The sequence below is a fragment of the Sander lucioperca genome, chromosome 4 (assembly GCF_008315115.2).
Source record: "Sander lucioperca isolate FBNREF2018 chromosome 4, SLUC_FBN_1.2, whole genome shotgun sequence".
Taxonomy (NCBI): domain Eukaryota; kingdom Metazoa; phylum Chordata; class Actinopteri; order Perciformes; family Percidae; genus Sander; species Sander lucioperca.
The window spans coordinates 15,927,919-15,949,419 of record NC_050176.1 but is presented as its reverse complement, the minus strand read 5'-3'; the positions used below and the strand labels follow the sequence as shown (position 1 = coordinate 15,949,419).

Here is a 21,501-nt window from a genome sequence, read left to right as displayed (position 1 = left end):
ATTTATTTATTCATGTTGGACCAGTCCAATATGACCGTCAGTTGAAATAAACCTTGTGTTGTAAGAAAACTTGTTTTATTTGATATGAATCTATTTTGATGCGTTTTCCTGTAACTTTTGTAATTTCACATTTGTTTAAAAATATATCGATATCGGAATATCACTTTTTGTCAATATCGTGCAACCCTACACCACACTGCGCAATATTTGAAACTGATCCTATGGTGAAAAACCCCACAAATATCTTCAGACCTATTTTGTTTTCTTATTCAAATAATGCCCGAATGAATCAGAATCAACTGGATTCAGAGTCAACTAAATCTAAACGATACCCAACCACACATGTGAACCTTATTTTTCCTCCTTCGTCTTACCAGCAACACGGCGGACAGTTTTTGAGTTGGATTCTTCTGATTCCACGTAGGTAGGGACATTTCTCTTTCTTCGGGTGCGCCTTGATACTATAAGATTACATGTAAGACTTCATAACAATAACGTGCAAAACAATAACAATAACGTGCAAATGTATCATTTCAGAAGCATAAACATACACTCAGTTGGCATAAAAAAAAAAAATCAAGAAGACTCACTTCCTGGCTCTGCCTCTAGGTCTTCAACAGACAACAGTGGAGGTTTTGAAATCTTTCTTTTGCCCCTTCTTTTTACTTTGTGACAAAGAAAAAACAGCAGAAAATATGCCCATGTGGAGAGAAAACATTTTTTAATATTGATGCTGATGGATAACCAGGTAACAATAATGTTATGACTCTTCTGAATCCTCCATATGTACAACTTAAACCAATAATGAGAATGTGTATTATAATGTAAATCTTCTCGTCGTTCAATCACGTCACTCACCAGGATTTGCGGGAGCTTCTTTCTCTGCGTCTGAGACATCCAACGACACCACTGTTATTTCTGGAACCTTCTTCTTTCTTCTTTGTCTCTTTCCTGGTAACATTGTGTGCAAAAAGATAACTGATTCATAACTATTATTTATCACCTGTACACTTTGAATTTTTAGTTTGACTTGTGTTTACCGCGATATAAGGGCGAGACAGCTGCCATTTTTACTACTCTTTCTTTTTCCTCCCCTTCTTCCCTTTCTTCATCTTCCCCCACAGACACAACTTCCATGATGAGCGTTGGACTACTGCTGTCTCTCTGGTTTTGGCCTTGCAGCTGAGACTCAGACAGGACAACACCCTGTGGTCATAATCATTCAAAACAATCAGAAACATACCCCCAAACCCTTCCTGGGTAACCGTACTTAAGCCTGCAAACAGAGCAGAGATGAATGCATTTTATAGTAGCAGTTATAGAATGTAACCCTAAGTATTCTGTGGCAGTGTTGTTTATCTTATCTGTTGGGGTGTCACCTTGCAACTACAGGCCACTGGTAACTATTAATTAGTAATACTCCCAATTTATCTACCCTGCAGTGAAACTGAAAACTCTCCCCTCTCGTAACTAAGTTTTGGTCACTATTGTATTCTAATGTTGAACTTTAAAGGTGAAATATACCATAAAGCAGAAGTTACAATGTGCCATTCCAATACTTTCGTAAAGTCAATATCTTAAGACAAATTTCAATTCTTCATCCCTAAACAAAGCACACATTTTAGCAAGGACATCGGTCAAAAATACAATCTTGGGGGTGCTTTAGGGACACGTGTCACAGTTCATTCAACAAGTGGATCATAATTCCTATGTTAAATAAAACTCATCATTTCCATGTAGTAATTTCTGGCTTTCCATTTTGTCAACCTTGGAAGTGGCATTGCAAAATCCCATTTTGTTTGAGGTTTTGCACTATTTTATACAGTTTTTTCAGGGTGCATATACACAAGTTTCTCATTCTGGAGCATGTATATGTGGTGCTGTTGAATTGTTTTATATGCAATGTAATGATATGCTATATATACAATCAGAGGGTTTACAAGACTTGAAGAGGAGTGGCCAGCCCTCATGCTTTTGTATTGCAAAATTGATAAATTATGTTTTAAGACAAATTACCTTGGTAGGCGGAAAACTTTCTGTGCAATCAGAGCCTCGGTCAGGACTGTGTCCTGTAAAAATCAAGATGGTTGGCTCAGGCTCAGATATACCTGACATGACAGCTGATATTCAACATCTTTAAAATTATTTTAAAACTGTGGTTCATGCATTCAGGCCTAACACAAATGGCTGAATTCTACATGAAAAAGTCAATGTAATGATAAACTAAATTCATATTTTACCAATGTTGTGAGTTATGACAACCCATTAAACTGTAAACGTGAACAAAACTATAACAAAAAACGAAATAACTGAGACTGACAATAGACTTTTCATGTTTTACAATGTCTTGTTTTGAAAATAACTGCTACTTAAAATGATCTTAACCAAATAAACTCATATGGGAAACTGAAACAACAAATTGTGGCTATGCAGTAAACGTGCCGCTATGAATCACTTACTGGCATCCCATTCAACCACTTCTCCATCAGAGTTGATTAAACCACCAATTTCTTCATCCTGTTCCTCTGCTTCTTCCTCCTCGTCCTCTCCTGCCTGCAGTCGGACAGTCAAATGGAGAGTTTGGTCCTCTAAGTTTGCAGATGCCATCTTGAGTTCATGTGACATCATAGGCTTATGTTCAGGAGAATCCTAAATACAGAGCACAATGCGAAAAGGCATTCATTTTCTGCAGTGAAGTAGCGACCCCCAGATTTTGACTTTTTTTCTCATTTGGTTGGAATGCATAGTGACAAACCATCTCTAAATTGACTTTGTTTGATACTTAAAGGCATAGTATGCCTTTAAATTAAACTTTTTTTTTTTATTATTATTTTTTTAAAAGGGCCTCATGCAACCTAAGCCTCTCTTACTTTTTCACTGTGAGGATTGTTGATTCACCAAACTTGTTTTAGGGCGTTTTCACACCTGAAAGGTTCATGTTTTTGTTACATTGTATACATTTGATCCGGTAGGTTTTGGTTTCACACTGCAGTTATGCAAGCGCACTAAAGATCTATACGTGACAAAACTACGTCCTGTTGTCATCACATACGTGAGCTGCGTCTCCAGATACTTATAATTGATTGGTTTGTAGACGGGCTTCCCCGTCCTCTCGTATCCTCTCTCTGGGTCGGAGTTTTTTCGACTGACTGCTGCGGCTCTTTTTGTTTTGTTGTGATGTTGAGAAGCAAGACACGGGAACTTTCTTTCTGGAGCATTTATTCAGAGACAAACGGAAACCTACACTGTACATTTACTACCACTTAACAAATAAACTGCTGATGTATTCTCTGCTCTGATAGCCGACAGCTGTCTGCTCTGAGCGCATTCACCGTCACACACTCTCTCTCACGTACAGGCTAAGCACCGAGCTATTCCTTAAAGGAGCTTCCTCGGTCTTGTAACACAAGGAGAGCCTGCCAGAGCTTCTTGTATTTGGTCCGAAAGTCCGAACCATCCAAAAAATGCTTTCACACTATAAACGAACCGGACCGAGACCACCTCTTTTTATCGGACCAAAATGTGGTCTTTTGATCCGGACCGTGGTCCGGGGGAGGTTTCACACCTCTAATTTTGGTTCGGATCAAACTGAAAAGTCCGACCAAATGAGGTATGTGTGAAAACGCCCTTAAATTGCTCGTTTCAGCCTGAATAATGGAGGCGGTCCACATTTGTGAGGTCATTAGCATAATCTAAATTCTTTTTTGTTTCAAGTCCTGCTGTCTAAAACCAGCAAACTCACATTTAGCAACGTCAGTAGTGGTATTAGAGGACCACTTTGTTGTTTAGAATAATTTCTAAACATGTAGAACTCATTACAGCCATCAACAACATGGCATCAGACATAAAGAAGAAATGATTTGTTATATTATACGATGATTTAGTAAGATGAAAACGGATATTGATTTTGCTAATATGCATGATGCTCAAAGACTGAGATGGCTGTTAAATTAGCCAGTTATCTTGAGAAAGCCTGGGGAAAAAAAGCTCTTTAGCGAGGTGATCTGTAGATATTTTTTTGTTTGTACAGTTTTTGTTATTCATGTATTTCTACACGTTTTGTAGATGCGAGACCGGAAAACGTCTGTTAAATAGCAGTGTCTTGTATTCCCATTTGGGATGGGCCAAATGTTTGGTACGACCATAGTCTGTATATTAATGGACAACGCATGTGTGACGTCACCCATTGATTTTGTGGAGATCTGCTATCCGTCGTCAAGTTTGCCGTTATGGGCGCAGCCATCCTGGTTGCGGATGTGACGATTTTAGATGAGAGGGAGGAGTGAGGGAGGAGCTGCTTACACTCTACATTACGTTATACACTTTCACTGGCAATCACATCATAGCCACGCCCTAAAACACCCCCTGCTTTATCGCCGATTTTAAAATCAACGAGACCACGATTCAAAAAATTAACATCATTCTGTGTTGCAAAAGACTTAAAACTAGCGATTGAGACCATAAACTCATTATGAAAATGTTTACTGAGGTAATAAATCAAGCGAGAAGTGGGTCACTTTCTCATAGACTTCTATCTACCTCCTTTTGCAACCGCATGTGTCGCCCCCTGCTGGAATTCAGATAGAATGCAGGTTTAAGGCACTTCTGCATTCTCAGTACTTCGCCAAACCGGATGCGTTGTCCATTAATATTAACAGTCTATGGGTATGACACATAAATAAAATAAAATGTAACTTATATGAAGTTAAATGCTAAAAAAAAAAACCTGTTTAATTAAAGTGGTCCATGACTAATATGATTAGGCAATCAAAATGACTACAGTCAGAGAGAATATTAGAGCCTACAGGTGATGTAACATTGTCAGTGGAACAGAAGATGATACTAGACAAAGACCTGCATGAAGACCCTGAGGCAGCAGTCAGAAGAAGAAAGATTTTTCTAGCAACTATTTTCTGCACATGATTCGCATGACAGGTCTGGACCACTCGAGAATTTTGTTGAGGCCTAAGAAAAAAATTCTAAATAAAGAGAAAACTGGTGAATGCCACAAATTCTCTCAAATCACTCGTAAAAGAAAATGAGTGGTTATTGTATGAGCTCCATTGTGAAATAATTGAAAAAAATATTTAAAACTATTTCGACATACTGTTTGGCAAAGTGTTGATCTTTTGGTGTCTTCTGCTTCTGTTGTCAAAGATGTGCTTTGTTTTACGTCGAGGCTCTGGTCTTTAGCATGACACTCATCCCCTGCATGTGTTCTCTGATGGGATTTCATGTTCTTTTTGGGACTGGGGGTCGCCTCATGTACTGAGCAGGAAAAGGGTTTCTCTCCTGTGTTATTGCACTGATGCACAATCACATTTGCCGGTGCTTTTCCACGTAGACAGGAAATCTTAGGTTTCTCATCAGAGTCCATGAGCATGTGTCTCTGCCGCCCCTCTCTGGCAGAGGAGCTCTGCCCATAGAGATCGTGGCCTCCAGACTCCTCCGAACGTTTCTCCCCCGGAAATACACTCTGCTGTCTCTTTACTCCGTACGAAATGGAGCTCTCCTTCCCACATGCTTTGAGGTCGGGATGACAAGTGCTTGTGCAAGTATCCTCTTTTTCTCCCTCTGAGCTGAAGCTCTCCTCTGTGTTAAACATTACGAGGCAAAACAAAAAAATGTGAAAAACCACAATCGAGTCATTTTTGTGTATGTCATCAAGTAAGGGTGAAGCTTATATTTAAGAATTTCCACTCACGATTTTCACTCGCAATCCAGCCTTCCTCTTCCTCTTTAATGATTACTCGAATCTCTGGTGTGTCACAATTATAGTCAGGGCTTGCTGGTGATCTCTTTGAATCATGACGTGGCGAATTCTGGTCATCATAGTTTTCAATTAGACTCAGTGACAACGGATCTTGGAGTTCAGGATCCTATTAAGACATAAAGACAGATGCTCATGATCAGTGATCATCACACGCAAGGCATACAGTAACAAACTGAAACCTTTAAGATGTGTCGGCACAACAAGTAACAAAGCTATACAATAATAATACAAGCTTAATCTGAAATATTGCAAAGTATGTATATATATACACACACACACACACACTATAGTATATACGTCTTTGCATATATACATACTGTGTATGCAAAGACTTATAGCCAGTGGGGCCCTTAATTCATTGACATCTTTGGCTTGAGAAAAAGTCAAGTTAGACGAGTAACAACACATTCATGAAAGAAAAATAAGACATCCCATTGTTATGGCTTGGGTGTGTTCATATATTGTTCCAACAATGTGACCCGCATTGCCAGTCCTGCAGTCTCACATTAAATGTCTAATTTAATAGTGTGTAATGCACACATGGTGGACCGGTGTGAGGAGTTTGAAAAAATGCAAAAGAAGGCAGCGAAGTCCTGCACCCTCTCAGCGTTTGGTGGTCGGTCGAAGGTCTTGTTATTTTAAGAAACTTAGTGCGATGTGTACAGCATGCAGGGGTTTACTATGTTCTTACAACATATAATTGTAATGTTTTTTAAAAAATAATTAGGTCACATAATTATAACCATTTGCTAACAAGTTAGGCAAATATAAACAAACTGTATTCGCTTTAAACTAAATTGAGGATTTTTTTTTAAATTATTTTCTGAAAATTAGCTATACAGATCAAATGATTAATCGATTAATTAAGACAATAATTGGGAGATTAATAAAATGATAAATCATTTATTGCAGCCCTATTTGAGAAAAAAGGTTTTCCAAAACCCACAATCACAAACTTTGATTTTCATGTTCCTTAAAAACCAAGTCATCATCAGCTTTTGTTGACTTTAATTATAATGTTCTATATCTCAGTATTTATCATTGCAGTTACCTCATATCCCTGTATTACTGTAGATATACTGTATATTCCATATACAGTATATCTAAATACAACAATATTACCTTACACAATACCACCTACTTGGACTAATATACAGTTTATTACTGTGGCACTATCTTTGTACAGTGTATATTCAAAAGAGGTCTAGTTCAGTTTCTCTTCTCATCCATTTGTTTCTATTTAATGTATATTATTTAAGGCTTACATTCTTAAATCTCGTTTACTTGTCTTCTATCTGTCTATCCTTTTACTGAGAAGTCAACATGTTCTGTAAAATGTAATTGTTTTAGAAAGGGAAAGATAAGAAGGCTGTACGGTTTAGAGCAGGGTGTGCAAAAATATTGAGGGGTGTGTGCAAAAGTTCACAGTATGTATAATATGTGCAATGGTCAGGGATAATATGTGCGTTAATGTAAATAAACGTCTCTGTTTTGTTACGCTAGCTACCAATACTCTAGGCACCGTGAGCTACCTAATATATTTTCAGCAACACTTGGACATGTAGGAAGCCCTTGCAACGAGAGTCGGGAGCAGTGAATTAATAATTTCCCCGGATGAGTTTCATACATTGAATGCAACGCTCGTTAGTTTAATAACAAACGTCACTAGCTAACTAGCTAACAACCAAGGCAACATTAGAGACATTGTTAAATGTAGGAGCGAAATGGGGTTAATATAAACCGATGTCACCCCACTACAGTAAACATGTAACTTCTTAATCTGCATACCTGGTTAACGAGCTACATCTAACGTTACCTAACGTCACCTAATGTTAGCTAACGTTATGTAACGTTAACTATAACAGTTAAGCTACATCCAAAATCCCTGCAAAGGACACTTAGCTGTACAATAATCGCCCGAATAGCAGCTAAGTTGTCTACGTTACCTCAAACATAATGCGATACGGTCGCAGGGTTTGAAGGATGTCATAAGAAAACCAGGGTGATGAGCAAAATTGTTGCGTTATTCTGGATGACAGAACCCCGTCATGAACTCAACCCTACTGTCCAGCTAGCTACACCGTTGGCGAGTTTCTTTTTTTTTCTTTTTTTTTTTCTCTTTTTTTTTTTAACCTAGGACGTCGAAGGCATGTCCCGCCCTACTCTGCTCTACTCGGCCTCTTATTGGCTTACCCTGGCATTCTTACCTTGACCCTAACCAATCCCACTCCTCTTGCCTAAACCTAAGCAACCCCAACTCTCATTGTAATAAACGTTGTATTCAGTTCTCTTAATACACCCATGAGCAAGCCAACCAGAGCAGGCAACGATTACATGCCAATCTTGACAATGCCTTCCCAATGCCTTCGCCATCCTAGGAAAAAAAATTGGCAAAGTGTAGCGGTTGCGCCACCAATTCTTCTTCTCGTTTTTTTTTCAGCATTACCATCCGTCATACCGCCACCTACTGGACAGTACAGAATAAGTCATATGAATACTGAGCCATCATTTCACAATAGTCTGACAACTAGTCTGAGTCAAAGATGAAGCAACTAATTTGAGAAATTTTGGTCAGACATTCTAGAGTTCATCCAAAGACATTTGCAGAATATTCTTTTCGTTTAAGGGTGTTTTCTCTTGTGTGTCTATACAATCTTTAATTTACACTTGCTGAATGGAGGCCATTTAAAATAACTCTAAAGCTGTGAAGACTTTTATTTTTTTTTATTTTTGTAATGTCATATTTAAATGTTAAAATAACACTCTGTAGCATTCGTATTTATTTATTTTACTTTTTGTTTTTAGTTAAAGCAGTATTCATGAGCCAGTGGAACGAAATTTCATTCATATGTGCACTCTGTATGTACAGTTGAATGACAATAAAAAGCTATCTATCTACTGTGCTATTATATGCAACCTTTGTGACCTGTGTAATGAAGATGGTGCTAGGACTTAGACTTTTGAATGAAAAGCCTTGTTGTCCTCTTTGCCTGTACCCCTGGACCCTGTGTTGTCAATATTGTAGTTTCTGTGTCTTTGTATGTCCTATATATTGTATATGATATTGTCTCTAATAAAGTGAAAAATAAAATAATGAAGCCACCAATTTGAGAATGGCCGGCAGACTGCACGAGAGGGGCATAACTTGAAAGGTCTTGCAGGTTGCAGGCAGCCCTCACTTAAGCAATCTGGGCACAATAGGGCAGTGGTGTTGAGTGGAACTACTCATAGAATAAAATATGTTGCATTGCTGTAGATTAAACTACCTTAAACATCTAGGCTACACTGCAGACAAATTAATTAATACGTAGATACCTTTACTTAAGTAAGGTTTTGAATGCAGGAATTGTATTTGTAGTGAAGTAGTTTCACAGTGTTGCATTACTGTTACATAGTTACTCAATAGTCAATGTTGAGTATTCAGTAGTGATTGAATTTCAAAATTAGGCATTCAGCTGCTTATATAAATTCAAATCTTTAAGGCCATTATTTGCTTTCATAATAAAACCACTGCCAAACTTTACTGGAAACTAGTTGATCCAGTCATCATCTGCTTATCCTTTGCAGGGTAAAGACAATTTTCAATATTTTGCCCCTGGGAACACCGTGCCCAAGTCTCCTGAACATTTCAGGGGAAGTTTGCCTCAACAACATTTTAATGGGTTTCTACTTTATTAAATAGTTCACTTTGAAAAGAGATCATAAAGGGAATGTTACTATAGCAAAAAGTAGTTTTGGACCTTGATATTTATAGTGTATGTTTTGGACCCCATATGCTGCATTTATTAAAAGTACCTAAGTACCATAGCCCTTTAAAAATACTGATTCACTGTAATAATACCATAATGTATTTGTTGATTATATTGTGAATTATTTATCTGAATCTGCAAACTGTATGGCTATCAAATAAAGTGAGTAAAAGTACAATATTGACTTCCAAAATGTAGAAGTATTATACTTAAATGTTCTTTCCACCACTGGACATAACAATGGATGTATTAAGAGAACGGACATAACTCATAAATACAGTGTGTCTCCCCTGTACCAGACCCAACGTGTAAGTTAATAGGTTACTGCTCTGTTATCATCGGGGTCACGAATACCTCATTCTTTAGTCCAGAATCTGAACTAGTAACAGAATCTGATCTGAACTTTGAACTGAAAACGCTTTAAAAAGCCACATGGCTGAAATCAGCTGGCTTTACAACATCACCGAGGACGACTGCAGACATCTTCTCTGTCCTGGCCTCAGCCACACATTTGAGATAGGTGAGCGTATGATCAATGAAGAGTGTAATCAGGTACCCGCATGCTGACACGCTGACGTGCGTGTGGATGTGTACGTGGGGCTTTCCACAGCAGCTCGGAGTACGTACTCGGAGCCATGGCGACAGCAGTTGAGGCAGAAATATTTATCTCCGTCGTGGACGGTTTGATTCAGGTTTAACTTACGATAAGCATACGTAAGTTATTTTAACCAGATAGTTATTATGTCAAACTCCAGCTGGTCACCACTCAAAGGCCATTCCTGAGACGAGGTGAAACTCTCACTAACACCAGTTTGTTATGCTAGCTATCACTTGCTGGCGGCTAACTAGCTAGCATATCAGTCCTAAAGCTAACGTAATATCAGTAAACTGTTCTTTCTGCTTTACAGAACTGTAAATATTGCTCCTGACCTAGCTAGCTAGTAATTATCTAACGACTAACTAGCTAGTTAATGTACAAAGTAACGTAACAGCTAACGTAGCTACAGGTCAGGATGTGATAGCTAGCTAGCTAACTTAACGTTAGCTGCTATCAATGTTAAGGGTGCCTTCAAAGCGTTCGGTAAAGTTCCGAACTATATAACTAGCTAGGTCTAACGTTATTTAGACGATTCGGGGGTGAAATGCAACTATATTGTTACATTTTTAATATTGGTCGGTTTGCGTTCACATTGCACTTTGTCAAGCGTACCAAACATTGTAAACAAATGACACTTCCTGAAATAATGGAGCAACACCAAAATATAACTGCTCGGGTTTTCTGTTTTTGCTTTAGTGTTTCTAATATTTTAGAAGAAGGCGAACAATATTAGCAGCTGAAAGACAGCAAGGGAAGATTATGATGTGTTGTCACACAGACGACTCATGATAGGTTATAGATTAGAAAGTTGTCATCCCTTAAATGATATATATAAGTCCGTAAATGGCGTGCTTTTTTTGGACTGTCGGTCTAACAAAACGAGACATCACCTTGGCTCTGGGAAACTGATGGACATTTTTCACTGTTTTCTGACATTTTATAGAATAAATGCATAGTCAGTAAAACAATCAGAATCAGTTTTATAGGCCAAGTATACTTACATACACAAGGAATAAGACTTCGGTAGGTGTTGACTCTTTATGTGAATGTATACATTCATACATCAATTAATCAATGTAACAAATAATCGTTAGTTTCATCCCTAACTGCATTACCGCAGCAATAAAACATAATGCAGACTTGAGCTTTCAAGTCAAGAGTTTGCTAATATTTAAATAATATACTATTGTTTAGATGTTGATTGAAAGGCAATGCATTCCTGAAAAAAAAAGTAAAAAAATAATTAGTTGAGGTATGTGAATTGTAGTAAATAGGACACAAGCACTGGCACAGTCCTTTGAATTGCGGTTGTCTGTGAGAAGCTTTTAGAGAATGTACCCATATTATAAACTTTAAATTTATATCACTTTCTCAATTTAGTTCTTCTCTTGTAACCTTGTTTCTCCTCTTATTCAGACTTGGATATATTGCACCAGATGGAGTGGGAGTCATCAGATGACGGTCTGGGAGCATTAATGGACAACCCCCCTCACTTTTCGGAATCTCCTCAGTCGAATCCCTCCACCACCATCCTCTCAGAACATGAAGTCTCATGCCACTGTTGCTACGACATCTTAGTGAACCCCACCACCTTGACCTGCGGCCATAACTTTTGCCGACACTGTCTGGCTCTGTGGTGGGAGTCCTCTCACAAGAATGAGTGTCCAGAGTGCCGGGAGAAGTGGGAAGGCTTTCCTAAAATCAACATACTGCTGAGGTATGCTTTTCACAGCCAGACCATATCAGGGAATGAATGATTCCCTGATTTTCTGACCAAAATATTCATATTTCTCTCATGTACAGTAGAGAACAAAGACCTACTGACAACTTCTAAAGACAAAAAAACTTGCGTGTGACAGGTGTGGTCTTTTTTTAATGTAATAAAAGAAGACACAGTTTTTAAATGCTAAATGTTATCTAAATAAAACCTTATTTACAAAGATATATAATCTTGATGTATGACTCCTCTCCAGTGGTGGAGAAATATATTTGACCTCTACAGATCCAGCCAATCTTTCATTCATTTAACAACCAAGTTACCCCCAACCGTTGAGAATTAATTTAGTTTGGTTCCTGGCTGTCTGGACACTGCTGGAGTTACTGATCTGCTGGCTTAAGCTTCTCAGCCTAATCAATGATGAGCGAGACAGTACAATGTATGCTCCACATTACCGGTGTGGTGCCAGACTTTTCCTTTCAGTATGTGGACTAAGATTACATGCTTTATACTTGCTTTATACAGTATAGCCTTGTAGTCTGTTTGCCTAGTGCAGCATGGTTTCACTTTCACAATATTCCAAAACAAGTCACATACTTACTGGTCTATATCCTTCGCGTTCCACTTCCGGGATTGCTCTGGTACTGCAGGAAATTCCACCGGTTGCATGTCTTTTCCATCTCTTTCCGCTTTGTGTTGGAATTTTAAATTCGGTTGATTTATGAGGACTCTTGTTGACTGCTCCTCAGTTCACTGCAGGGTAAATCGAGATATTTAGCTAGACTATCTGTCCAATGTGAGTATTCTCTCGCACAACTATTTTGCAGCGGCTCTGTGCGGAGTTTAGCACCGTCCATGACGATTCTGATTGGTTTAAAGAAGTGCCACTAAACCACAGCACGTTTTCCTCCCATCCCCGAATGCTATGTGGAGTAGCAAGACCCTCCTTCAGCGCGCTTTGGAAGAGCTGGCAAAGCGAGACTACTTAACTTACACGTCTTTTGCTAATTGGTCAAGAATCTAGTAATCTAGAGTAAATGGGGAAAAAAAGATTGTTAAACCAAGAAGTTGGTTTAGGAAATTATCACCCGCAGCTAATTCAGTCAGTCAGTGAAACATTTGTTTGTCCAACATTTGAATGTCTTCAAATTGATTGACTTGACTTGATTTACTTTTTTACTGTAATAAGTAAGAGGAAGCAAGCTGTTGTCATCAGACACAAATACTGTATCACCAAAGAAGTAACGTGGCTTTTAGGAAATATACAGTATGTGAATGCCGCTAAAAGTTATGTTAATAGTATGACAGGTGAGGAGTTAGGATTATCTTTGTACACTGTTACTTACATCAATTTATCACTATACAGTCAATGCATAGTGCACACTGTTTTAATCCAGGAAAGGGAAAGACTTGATTCATGTGTTTTCACTTTCCAAAGTAAGTTGTACCTTTTTCCAGATGTTTAAGAGTTTCATTAAACTGTTTCAAACGGCAAAAAGCAGAATTACTACAGAGTCCTCAGCATCGCTGTGAAACAGCTAGGTTGTTTGTTGCTAACAAAACCCCCAAAGAACATAACCATAGCTTCACCACCTTTTTTTTGGTTGTTCTCTTGTTGTACATTTCACCTTCATCTACTAATTGCACTTGTTAACTTAACACTCCTCTCTCTAGGGATGCAACTGACAAGCTGTTCAGTGAGGTCGTTGAGCGGAGAAGAGCAGAGATCCAGAATAACCCCAAAATCTCCCGGAGTTTGCTAGCCTTTCAGAGGTAGTACAGTATAATCTATGATGCAATCCGTTTTGGTGTAAAGCTTTGGAACAGTGTGTCAGCATTAACCCTGAAAGAGTACTCCACCAATTTAGCACTGTACTCCTATAACAGACTCACGATGGACAGTTTAAAACAAAAAGATCAAAATGGGTGCAGCAGAACCAGAGATATTGTCTTTATTTTATTCTTCCAAAACCTAGTGCATACATCACCCACAATGCAATTCTAATGGCGTTTTTCCATTACATTGTACCAGCTCGCCTCGACGCTACTCGCCTTTTTTGGTTTTCCATTATGAAAAAAAGTACCTGGTACCTGCTAACAGGTACTTTTTTTAGTATCACCTCCCTCGAGGTTCCAAGCGAGCTGAGGCGATACCAAAAGGTGATGTGAAAACCTGCAGACTGCTGATTGGTCGGAGAGAATCGTCACTAATCACTGCGTCATCATTGCTCCTGAACAAACCCGCCATTTTTAAATAGTTTAGCCAGCGGTGGGTTTTTTGCTGCCTCCAGCTTCTTTTGAAACAAAATTTGTCTTCTGGCTGTAGCAACAACAACACACCTTCGACGTTCTGTGTGTGTGTCGCGTTAGGTCACGGCAGTTTCCTGCGACGTCGCTATGACGACCAGCCACGCTCGCCTCACGCATGAGGCCGTACTAAATCTGCAATGGAAAAAGGAGGACGGGGCACCGCGGCCGAGCCGAGTAGAGCTGGTACTAGCAGTGAGTAAGCGCCATAACAGAGATCCCTTTAACAATGATGATGTTATCCCCATCAACGTGCCTTCGGTATGTCTAATCTGTTCACTTGTATTTGATACCCTTTGTGGTCTGTTTTTAGGTATGGTGACAACTTGGGAAGATCCAAGACAAACCAGCACAAAGGAGCAGGCTTCTTCTTCTCTGGAGTCCTGACTGCACTCACATGTGTGGCTGTAAGTACACAACTGCTTTATGTTTACTATATTATTTTGTGCAGTATGACTTAAAATGGCCTCAAAATTGGGTTTCAAATTTCTTTATTAGGAGATGTATCATCTCGTTTTCGAAGGGGTCCCAACATATAACGCAGTAATTACATAACCGAGAAGTATAAAATCTCAACAAAAAAACAAAAACAAGACAAAAAACTAAACAACAACCACACCACCTGCATATATTCATCAATACATTACAACCACCAAAAGGCCAAAATGGCCAATAAAAAGTAAATAAGCAAACAAGTAAACAGTAGAGTATGAGTGAATTTCTAACTACAGTCAAATATAAACATTAGGTATGGACAGTAGATATAAGGATTGCATGCATTTTTAATAACCGAGGCAGTTTATCTTAAAGCGAGCAGACAGGGCATGTTTAAAAAAACCAAGTAAAGAAATTGATCTTCTTTCCAGAGATAGATTATTCCAATCTGCTGGAGCCTTAAACTTAAAAGCTCTTTTGCCAATTGTTTTTTTTTTTTTTTTTTGCCAATTGTTTTTTTTTTTTTTAATTGATGCTATGGCACCTAGCTACCTTCTTACCTGTCTATCAGGTGCCATTGACGGTATGTTAGTGTTGCCGTGGCAACCGCAGTTTCTCAGGTTTTTATGGATGAGGCACACAATAATCCAAGGAATAACATGTTAAAGTAAGAACACTTAAGTTTGGTTCAGACCAAAGATTCGCGACGAGACAAGTTGAAACTTGCAACTACTGTACTTGCAATGCGCCGGTCTGCAACGTTATGAAACTGTTATTTACACCAATGCGACAAGACGAGACGGTGTATCTTCTCCATAGCAACGACTCTCTGTACTTCCGTTCTAACTTCCGGCTTTTTTTGTAGCTGGATATCATTTGTAGCATCTTAAAATATGAACGAGGACAGTGATAGTGAGATACTTGCTACAGTTGCATTTCTAGCAATGATGAAAAAGCTAAAATAACTTTTTTTTTTTTTTTTTTTGTTCAAAACGGTTTCTTCTCGTTGCAAATCTTTGGTCTGAACTGGGCTTAAGGGTAACCTAACCTCACTTGAATTTTCTAAAGATCATTTTTTATGGGGGGCTTTTCCCTTTATTCGATAGTGACAGTGGATAGACAGGAAAGGGGGAGAGAAAGAGAGGGGATGACACGCAGCAAAGGGCCGCAGGTCGGATTCGAACCCGGGCCGCTGCAAAGGACTCAGCCTGCAGGGGGCGCACACTCTTACTGGGTAAGCTAGAGGCCACCCCAGTCACTTGAATTTTCTTATAATTTCTTTTATACTCAATGGTGTTATTGGGGTTTTCCTTTCTTATTGGAAAATAGAAATGATGTTGTTAAGACCTAAACTTGCAGGTCTGGTATAGAAACCTGTTTGTGTGTAACAGTCATTGTAAGTTGTTTGTGGATAATACAAATACCTACTATGATGTTAAAAAAAATCAATTTTGAGCGACATAATGATTTGTTTAATCAGTTTGCATTGTTGGATTGGTAAATAAGATTCATAATGTACTTTATACGACACAGTATGCGGTCAAGGGTTTGAGCTCATTATCAGTATCCAATTACTTTGCAGTGGTGCATCGCTAATCAGTGTTATTTTGTAATACATAATATCACGCTAAGGTTTTTCCTTCCTTGTGCCCACTTTTTTTTTTTTACTACATAATACATACAAATGTGCCTTTTGGAGGAAATTATTTTAAACCTGACCCTTTATTTATAAGTTGGTCAGCTGCACCTACACTGTTTATTCTGTTTAAAATAATGTATGACTACATTCAACGACTGTATTTTTAGGTTGTTGTATATTTTAACAATAGTGGTATGTAATAACTAAAGGTTATCACAGTAGACAGATCATGTTTATTTTGTCCATGTGGCACTTGGGAGCAATGCAACTGTGTCTCTTGCTACGTGGCAGTACATTTTGTGTGCGTGTGTGGCTAAGAGCATGTAAATAGATGAGAGCATGGTCCTGTTTTTGACCCCAGTTCATTAATGAATATTATTATTGAATCAGGTCATTTTTGGAAAGGGGGCCTGGGCCTGTGTGCAAAAGCATCAGTTTATTTTGGATGCCTTTTGACTTTCTTGGCTCACATGAGCCTAAGAAAACTAAGCAAGTAACTAAGAAAACAAGTTGCAGGATAAAAATACCTCGTGTTAACATTTCAAGTGAATGTTGAGCTTCAATTTAATCACTATTTACATTTTAAGGTAGGCTAATGTGACTTTATACGCCCATCAGTTCCTTGCTAGTCTGGGTCCACCTTCCCTCCAGACTCAGGTTTATGCATTTCTTGCCCTTTGATTTCCCAAACTCCAAAGATATTTAGGCTTCTTCTTTATAGCTTTTTAGGTTTTTCACCAGAGAAACAGGACGTAACAACTTAAGAACAGCACAATGCACCATCATTTTACTTTTACTTTACATGACCATGTAGGCTTTATCCATGCAAAGATATATGACTTAAGTTGACAATTATTATGCACATTACTGATATTTACCAAGGTGGAGTTACAGTTACTTTTTCTTTAACTGTCAAGCTATCATGGGGCTAAAAGGACACATGGCTAAACGACCAGCCATTTTACGGCTGTGGCGACAAATTGTCATGCACGGCAGTCTTATTTAGGAATTTTGTATTTAGCATTGTTCTTACTTTACCAAATGACACAAAAAGAGGACAGACTATGTGCTTATTTCCGTACCTGTTCACATATGGTAACTGTGATGGAAATAGAGAACAGGGCAGTGGAAAACCTGTAGAAACACACATGCAGGTGCAGCCTTTACAGAGCTTGATATATGGCTGTGCACATGTTAAGCAGTACATTCTCATAAATGAGAATAATTCATAATTGTTTATAAAGCTGTGATAAGTAACGGATTTTATCAAATCATACCAACGTTTTAATATGTCATTTCAATTTATATTTTTAGTTATACTTTGATTAGTCATGTTTAATGTTAATTTAAGCATTGGCTGGTTTATGCAAGACACAGTAACTGGATAAACTGTAGGCTAAACCAGAGCTGTGGGACTACTTTGCAGCAGTCTGGCCTTCGAGGGATTCCAGCCACCATGTAAATCCACCTCTCCTTACCAACTACAGCTTTGTGAACTAAATATTTCCTTTGCATCTAAATATATAATGCATCCTGGTGTGGTATAAGCAGGATACAAACAAGTGGCCACTGTACCGTGTTTGTTATTATCTGTGTGTTTCCAGGTGATGGTGCTGGTGTATCACTGGAGCAGTGGTGTGGTGGAACAGCATCACCTGCTGATAAGTAAACCCGTGTCTCACTGGACGACGGAGGAAGTTGTGTCCTGGCTGGAAAACTTGGGGCCCTGGGCCCAGCTTTACAGGGAACCCTTCCAGCAGGAGAACGTCAATGGGAGGTAAATGGATAAATACAATTTTATTTCAGCACAATTTTCGGTTGCTTTCCTTGTCCTGATTGAAATGTGGACACAATATACTCTACAAAATAGAAGTGAGTTGAGCCATATGTTTAACAACATATTGTCACCTTTGAACTGTAGTGCATTGTTCTCTACTGTGGTTTAGACTTGCACAGACCACCCTAAACTTACAGAGCAGAACGCAGAAGCTCATGATGTTCATGCCTTGCCTTGTGTTGTTGATTTCTTTGCTTTAGGCTACTTTTGATGCTGGGGGAGGAAGAGTTGTTAAAACCTCCTTACAGCATCGAAAACCAGGCTCACCGACGGGCTGTTTTGGCAGAACTGGACAGAGTTAAAGCCCTTGGAGTCAAACCTCCGCAGAACCTTTGGGAATACAAGGTAAAGAGTATTTTCTGCTCCAGATTACAGATCCACGAGCAAACCACTGATCATTAGTCTTTTCAGCGTACTGTATTTTGCATCTTTGGTTTGCAAATAGTTGTCCTGTTGTAGTTCACTTCCCATGCTGGTAGTACTTTCAGTACTTTTTTTGCATCTTTAGATGAAAATATATGAAGTTGATATATTGTAAGTGAAAGTACCTCTGAGCTAGTTTGTGTAAAAGATCTTGTTTTAGTTCGACCTCCAGTACAATAGCATGCACTATGTCTTAACGTGTATTTAAGGATGTGACATTTACTTTGGTGTTATACCACAGTCCCTTCATTTAAGAAAATCCTCTAGAATTTAGATTTAAGGAACAGAATCTCCAAACAGTGTGTTTGTCATATTAACTACACAACAACTGTCCTCTTACTCTGTATACTTGTGTTTCTCTCACTTCCTGCCAGGCTACTAATGCAGGGAAGTCACTGTTCTTGCTGTATGCACTGAAGCGCTCCCCTCGTCTCACAATCTTCTATTTGTATTTGTTCGACTACTCTGAAACCTTCCTGCCCTTCCTGCACACCTGCTGTCCGGCAATCACACACATTGGACACTCAGTGGAGAGCAGCTTCCTCAACACACAGGTAACATAAACTGGATGTATCTTTCTTTCTTTTAAGATTATTTTTTGGGGATTTTCCCTTTTGTTAGGTAGTGACAGTGGATAGACAGGAAAGTGGGGAGAGAGAGAGGGGGGGGGGGGGAAGACACGCAGCAAAGGGCCGCAGGTCGGATTCGAACCTGGGCTGCTGCAAAGGACTCAGCCTACATGGGGCGCACGCTCTAGTGGGTGAGCTAGAGGCCGCCCCTTGGTGTATCTTTCTCTTGGTTTAGATTAAAAAAATTGAATTTTATTATGTAGGCAAACATCTTCCCCCATGATCAAACACAGTAAAATAAAATAATAAAAATAAAAAGGCATCATGCTAACAGTGATATTACCCTTATTCTGACTAACATCACAGCTCAAACAAGCTTAACTGGACATCTGATTGTTAATCTGCATGTAGATATACTGTACCTATTATTGAGGTTGCCAGATTTTCTTTGTATGACAGACTGATAGTGGCTTACTGTAAAAAAAAAAAAAAAAACTTTTACTCATCTGTTTTTCATTCATACCTGTTTTATTGTTTAAACCCACTTCTCAATCGTCATCTTTTTTTTCCTATGCTTTTTGTTTGTTAGTTGGAGCCTAGTTGGCGACAGTGGGCAGAGTTTCTTGTAAAGTACCTTCTACTTCCATACCAGCTGATAGCAGAGTTTGCTTGGGACTGGCTGGCCGTCCACTACTGGACATCACGCTTCATTATTGTTAACGCCATGCTGCTGTCTGTGCTGGAGTGCTGCGCCCTGTGGAGACTCTGGACAAGAGTCAGAATCAGGTATACACAGGGGGAAGGCCGGGTAATCTTTCTGTTTTTAAATACATTTTAAACGCCTTTCACGTAACTTAAGGATACTTAAGATGCAACGGCGAAGAAGCAATCAAACAGTCCTAGTGTCTTCTCTGAGTCATTTTTAAGCTTCTTATTTTTTAATAAAAATAATAAAGTATAGTGATGTAGCGTTTGGTCGAGCTTCCTTGCTACTTAGTGGAAGAAGTGCTATATAAATGCAGTCCAAGTGTTTCACTACTAGAAATGTTGCATGTATATGAAAGTTCCGACACTACATTACATTAATGGGAAGTGTAATGGTTAAGTTAAGCTACATGTTAAGTAACAGGTTGGTCAGGTCCTGTGGTGAAGAAGGCTACATACACTAATTTGTACCTTCCACGTTCCTTAGGTCTCTGCCGCGCAGGATGTGGGACCACATGTGGAAGATGTTATCTCAGGGGTTTGCTTTCGCCCTCCTGTGGCCTTTTGTCCCTCAGTTTGTGTGCAACTGCCTCTTCTACTGGGCTCTCTACTTCAGTCCCATCATTAATATAGACCTGGTGGTGCAGCACCTAATGCACCCAGAAACACAGGCACTGTAACAAACTGCATGCAGTCATTGCCCAATTAATGCCGTACAGCAGAGATCTTCAACAGGGGGTCCAGGGCCCCTAGGGGGGGGGTCCTCAGAGTTACTGCAGAGTGGCCACCAAATTATTGTTAATATTTTGAAAGTCTTTTCAAAAATGAAAAATGTCTTAACACGAGTCCAACATATTATTAGCAAATATAAATCAGCCTGTTTTGTAAAAAACAAAACAAAAAAACACATTGATGATAGGCTACTGGCTTATAGGTAAGGTAGTCTCTGAGGTAGCCATCCACAGATACAGTTAATCCTAAGGATTCACTGTGCCACATGTATGTTTGACATTAAAAGATGATTTATAAAACCATGCCAACTAATATTTTAATATCTTAGTATTCTATGCACAAAAAATGTATGTATTAAGGTTTTAAGCTGCCCTACACGTTGTAAGCCCACTTTAATATGCAACTTAATTATATACAATAAATGTAGTAGGGGGTACGTGCTCCGTCTCTCTCTCAGTTAAGGGGTCCTTGGCTTAAAAAACGTTGAAGATCCCTGCCGTACAGTTCACCGTACAGCAAATAAAATAGCCAGAAATCCAGTTGCTGAATAGAAGTGTTTATTTTCAGCAGTGTACTCACTTGAGACTGGCTTATTTGCTGTTGGAAAGGACGTTTTCTCGCTTCCAGTCTCGCCTCTCTGCTGGATGGTTGCCATGTGTAACAAGAGAGGCATTGAGCTATTGTAGGAGAAACAAAGAGAAATATTTGTAATGATGATTAAGAAAGATTACTGCAGTGATCTCTCTCTGCGTGCACAGTGCATTCACAAACCACATTGCCTAAATGGTCTAGAGGGCAGTTATGCAAATAAGTCATGTTCAAACTTTGGTTGTAGTGAAGACTGGCCTCATAAGGAGTTTTCTGACAGCTCTGTAGCACTAAGATGGCTGCAGTCCGATGAAAGGTGAGCTTTTTTACGACAGGTATTGATGAGTACATTTTTGTTACGGCATGTAATCCACAACCAATTACATGAACATCTGCTGCTTTAAAAGTATCAGTTTGAATGAAGCAGTG

The 21,501-nt window shown here is 39.0% G+C and overlaps 2 protein-coding genes and 1 long non-coding RNA gene across 5 annotated transcripts in view; 2 read left to right on the top strand and 1 right to left on the bottom strand.

Annotated features, from left to right (window-relative positions):
- LOC116042943 (zinc finger protein 91-like) overlaps positions 1-7,871 on the bottom strand; it is a 30,983-nt gene extending 23,112 nt beyond the window's left edge. The window contains exons 1-9 of the mRNA XM_036000439.1: positions 7,720-7,871; positions 5,705-5,879; positions 5,108-5,592; positions 2,460-2,649; positions 2,017-2,069; positions 1,041-1,206; positions 859-951; positions 591-665; positions 375-461 (exon numbers count right to left, since the gene is read on the bottom strand). Of these exons, the coding sequence (XP_035856332.1) occupies positions 375-461; positions 591-665; positions 859-951; positions 1,041-1,206; positions 2,017-2,069; positions 2,460-2,649; positions 5,108-5,592; positions 5,705-5,879; positions 7,720-7,728 (1,333 nt within the window). The 5' untranslated portion in view covers positions 7,729-7,871. The remainder of the gene's footprint in view (positions 1-374; positions 462-590; positions 666-858; positions 952-1,040; positions 1,207-2,016; positions 2,070-2,459; positions 2,650-5,107; positions 5,593-5,704; positions 5,880-7,719) is intronic.
- Positions 7,872-9,905: 2,034 nt separating this feature from the next.
- On the top strand, positions 9,906-20,616 carry LOC116042929 (bifunctional apoptosis regulator). 3 transcript variants are annotated; one of them, XM_031289412.2, is made up of 9 exons: positions 9,906-10,042; positions 11,537-11,837; positions 13,512-13,610; positions 14,458-14,551; positions 17,823-17,995; positions 18,256-18,400; positions 18,853-19,032; positions 19,637-19,833; positions 20,240-20,616. In XM_031289412.2, the coding sequence occupies exons 1-9, from the start codon at positions 9,955-9,957 to the stop codon at positions 20,430-20,432; spliced, it is 1,470 nt and encodes a 489-aa protein (XP_031145272.1). In that variant the 5' UTR covers positions 9,906-9,954; the 3' UTR covers positions 20,433-20,616. The 3 variants fall into 3 exon arrangements, with proteins under 3 accessions (XP_031145272.1, XP_035856766.1, XP_031145273.1); XM_036000873.1 differs by lacking the exon at positions 9,906-10,042 and adding an exon at positions 10,058-10,236 and having other exon boundaries at positions 20,240-20,613; XM_031289413.2 differs by lacking the exon at positions 9,906-10,042 and adding an exon at positions 10,058-10,311 and having other exon boundaries at positions 20,240-20,610.
- On the top strand, positions 15,201-16,960 carry LOC118494966. Its single transcript, XR_004897186.1, has 2 exons — positions 15,201-15,260; positions 15,939-16,960. It is a non-coding gene; the product is annotated as an uncharacterized LOC118494966 (long non-coding RNA).
- Positions 20,617-21,501: the final 885 nt, after the last annotated feature.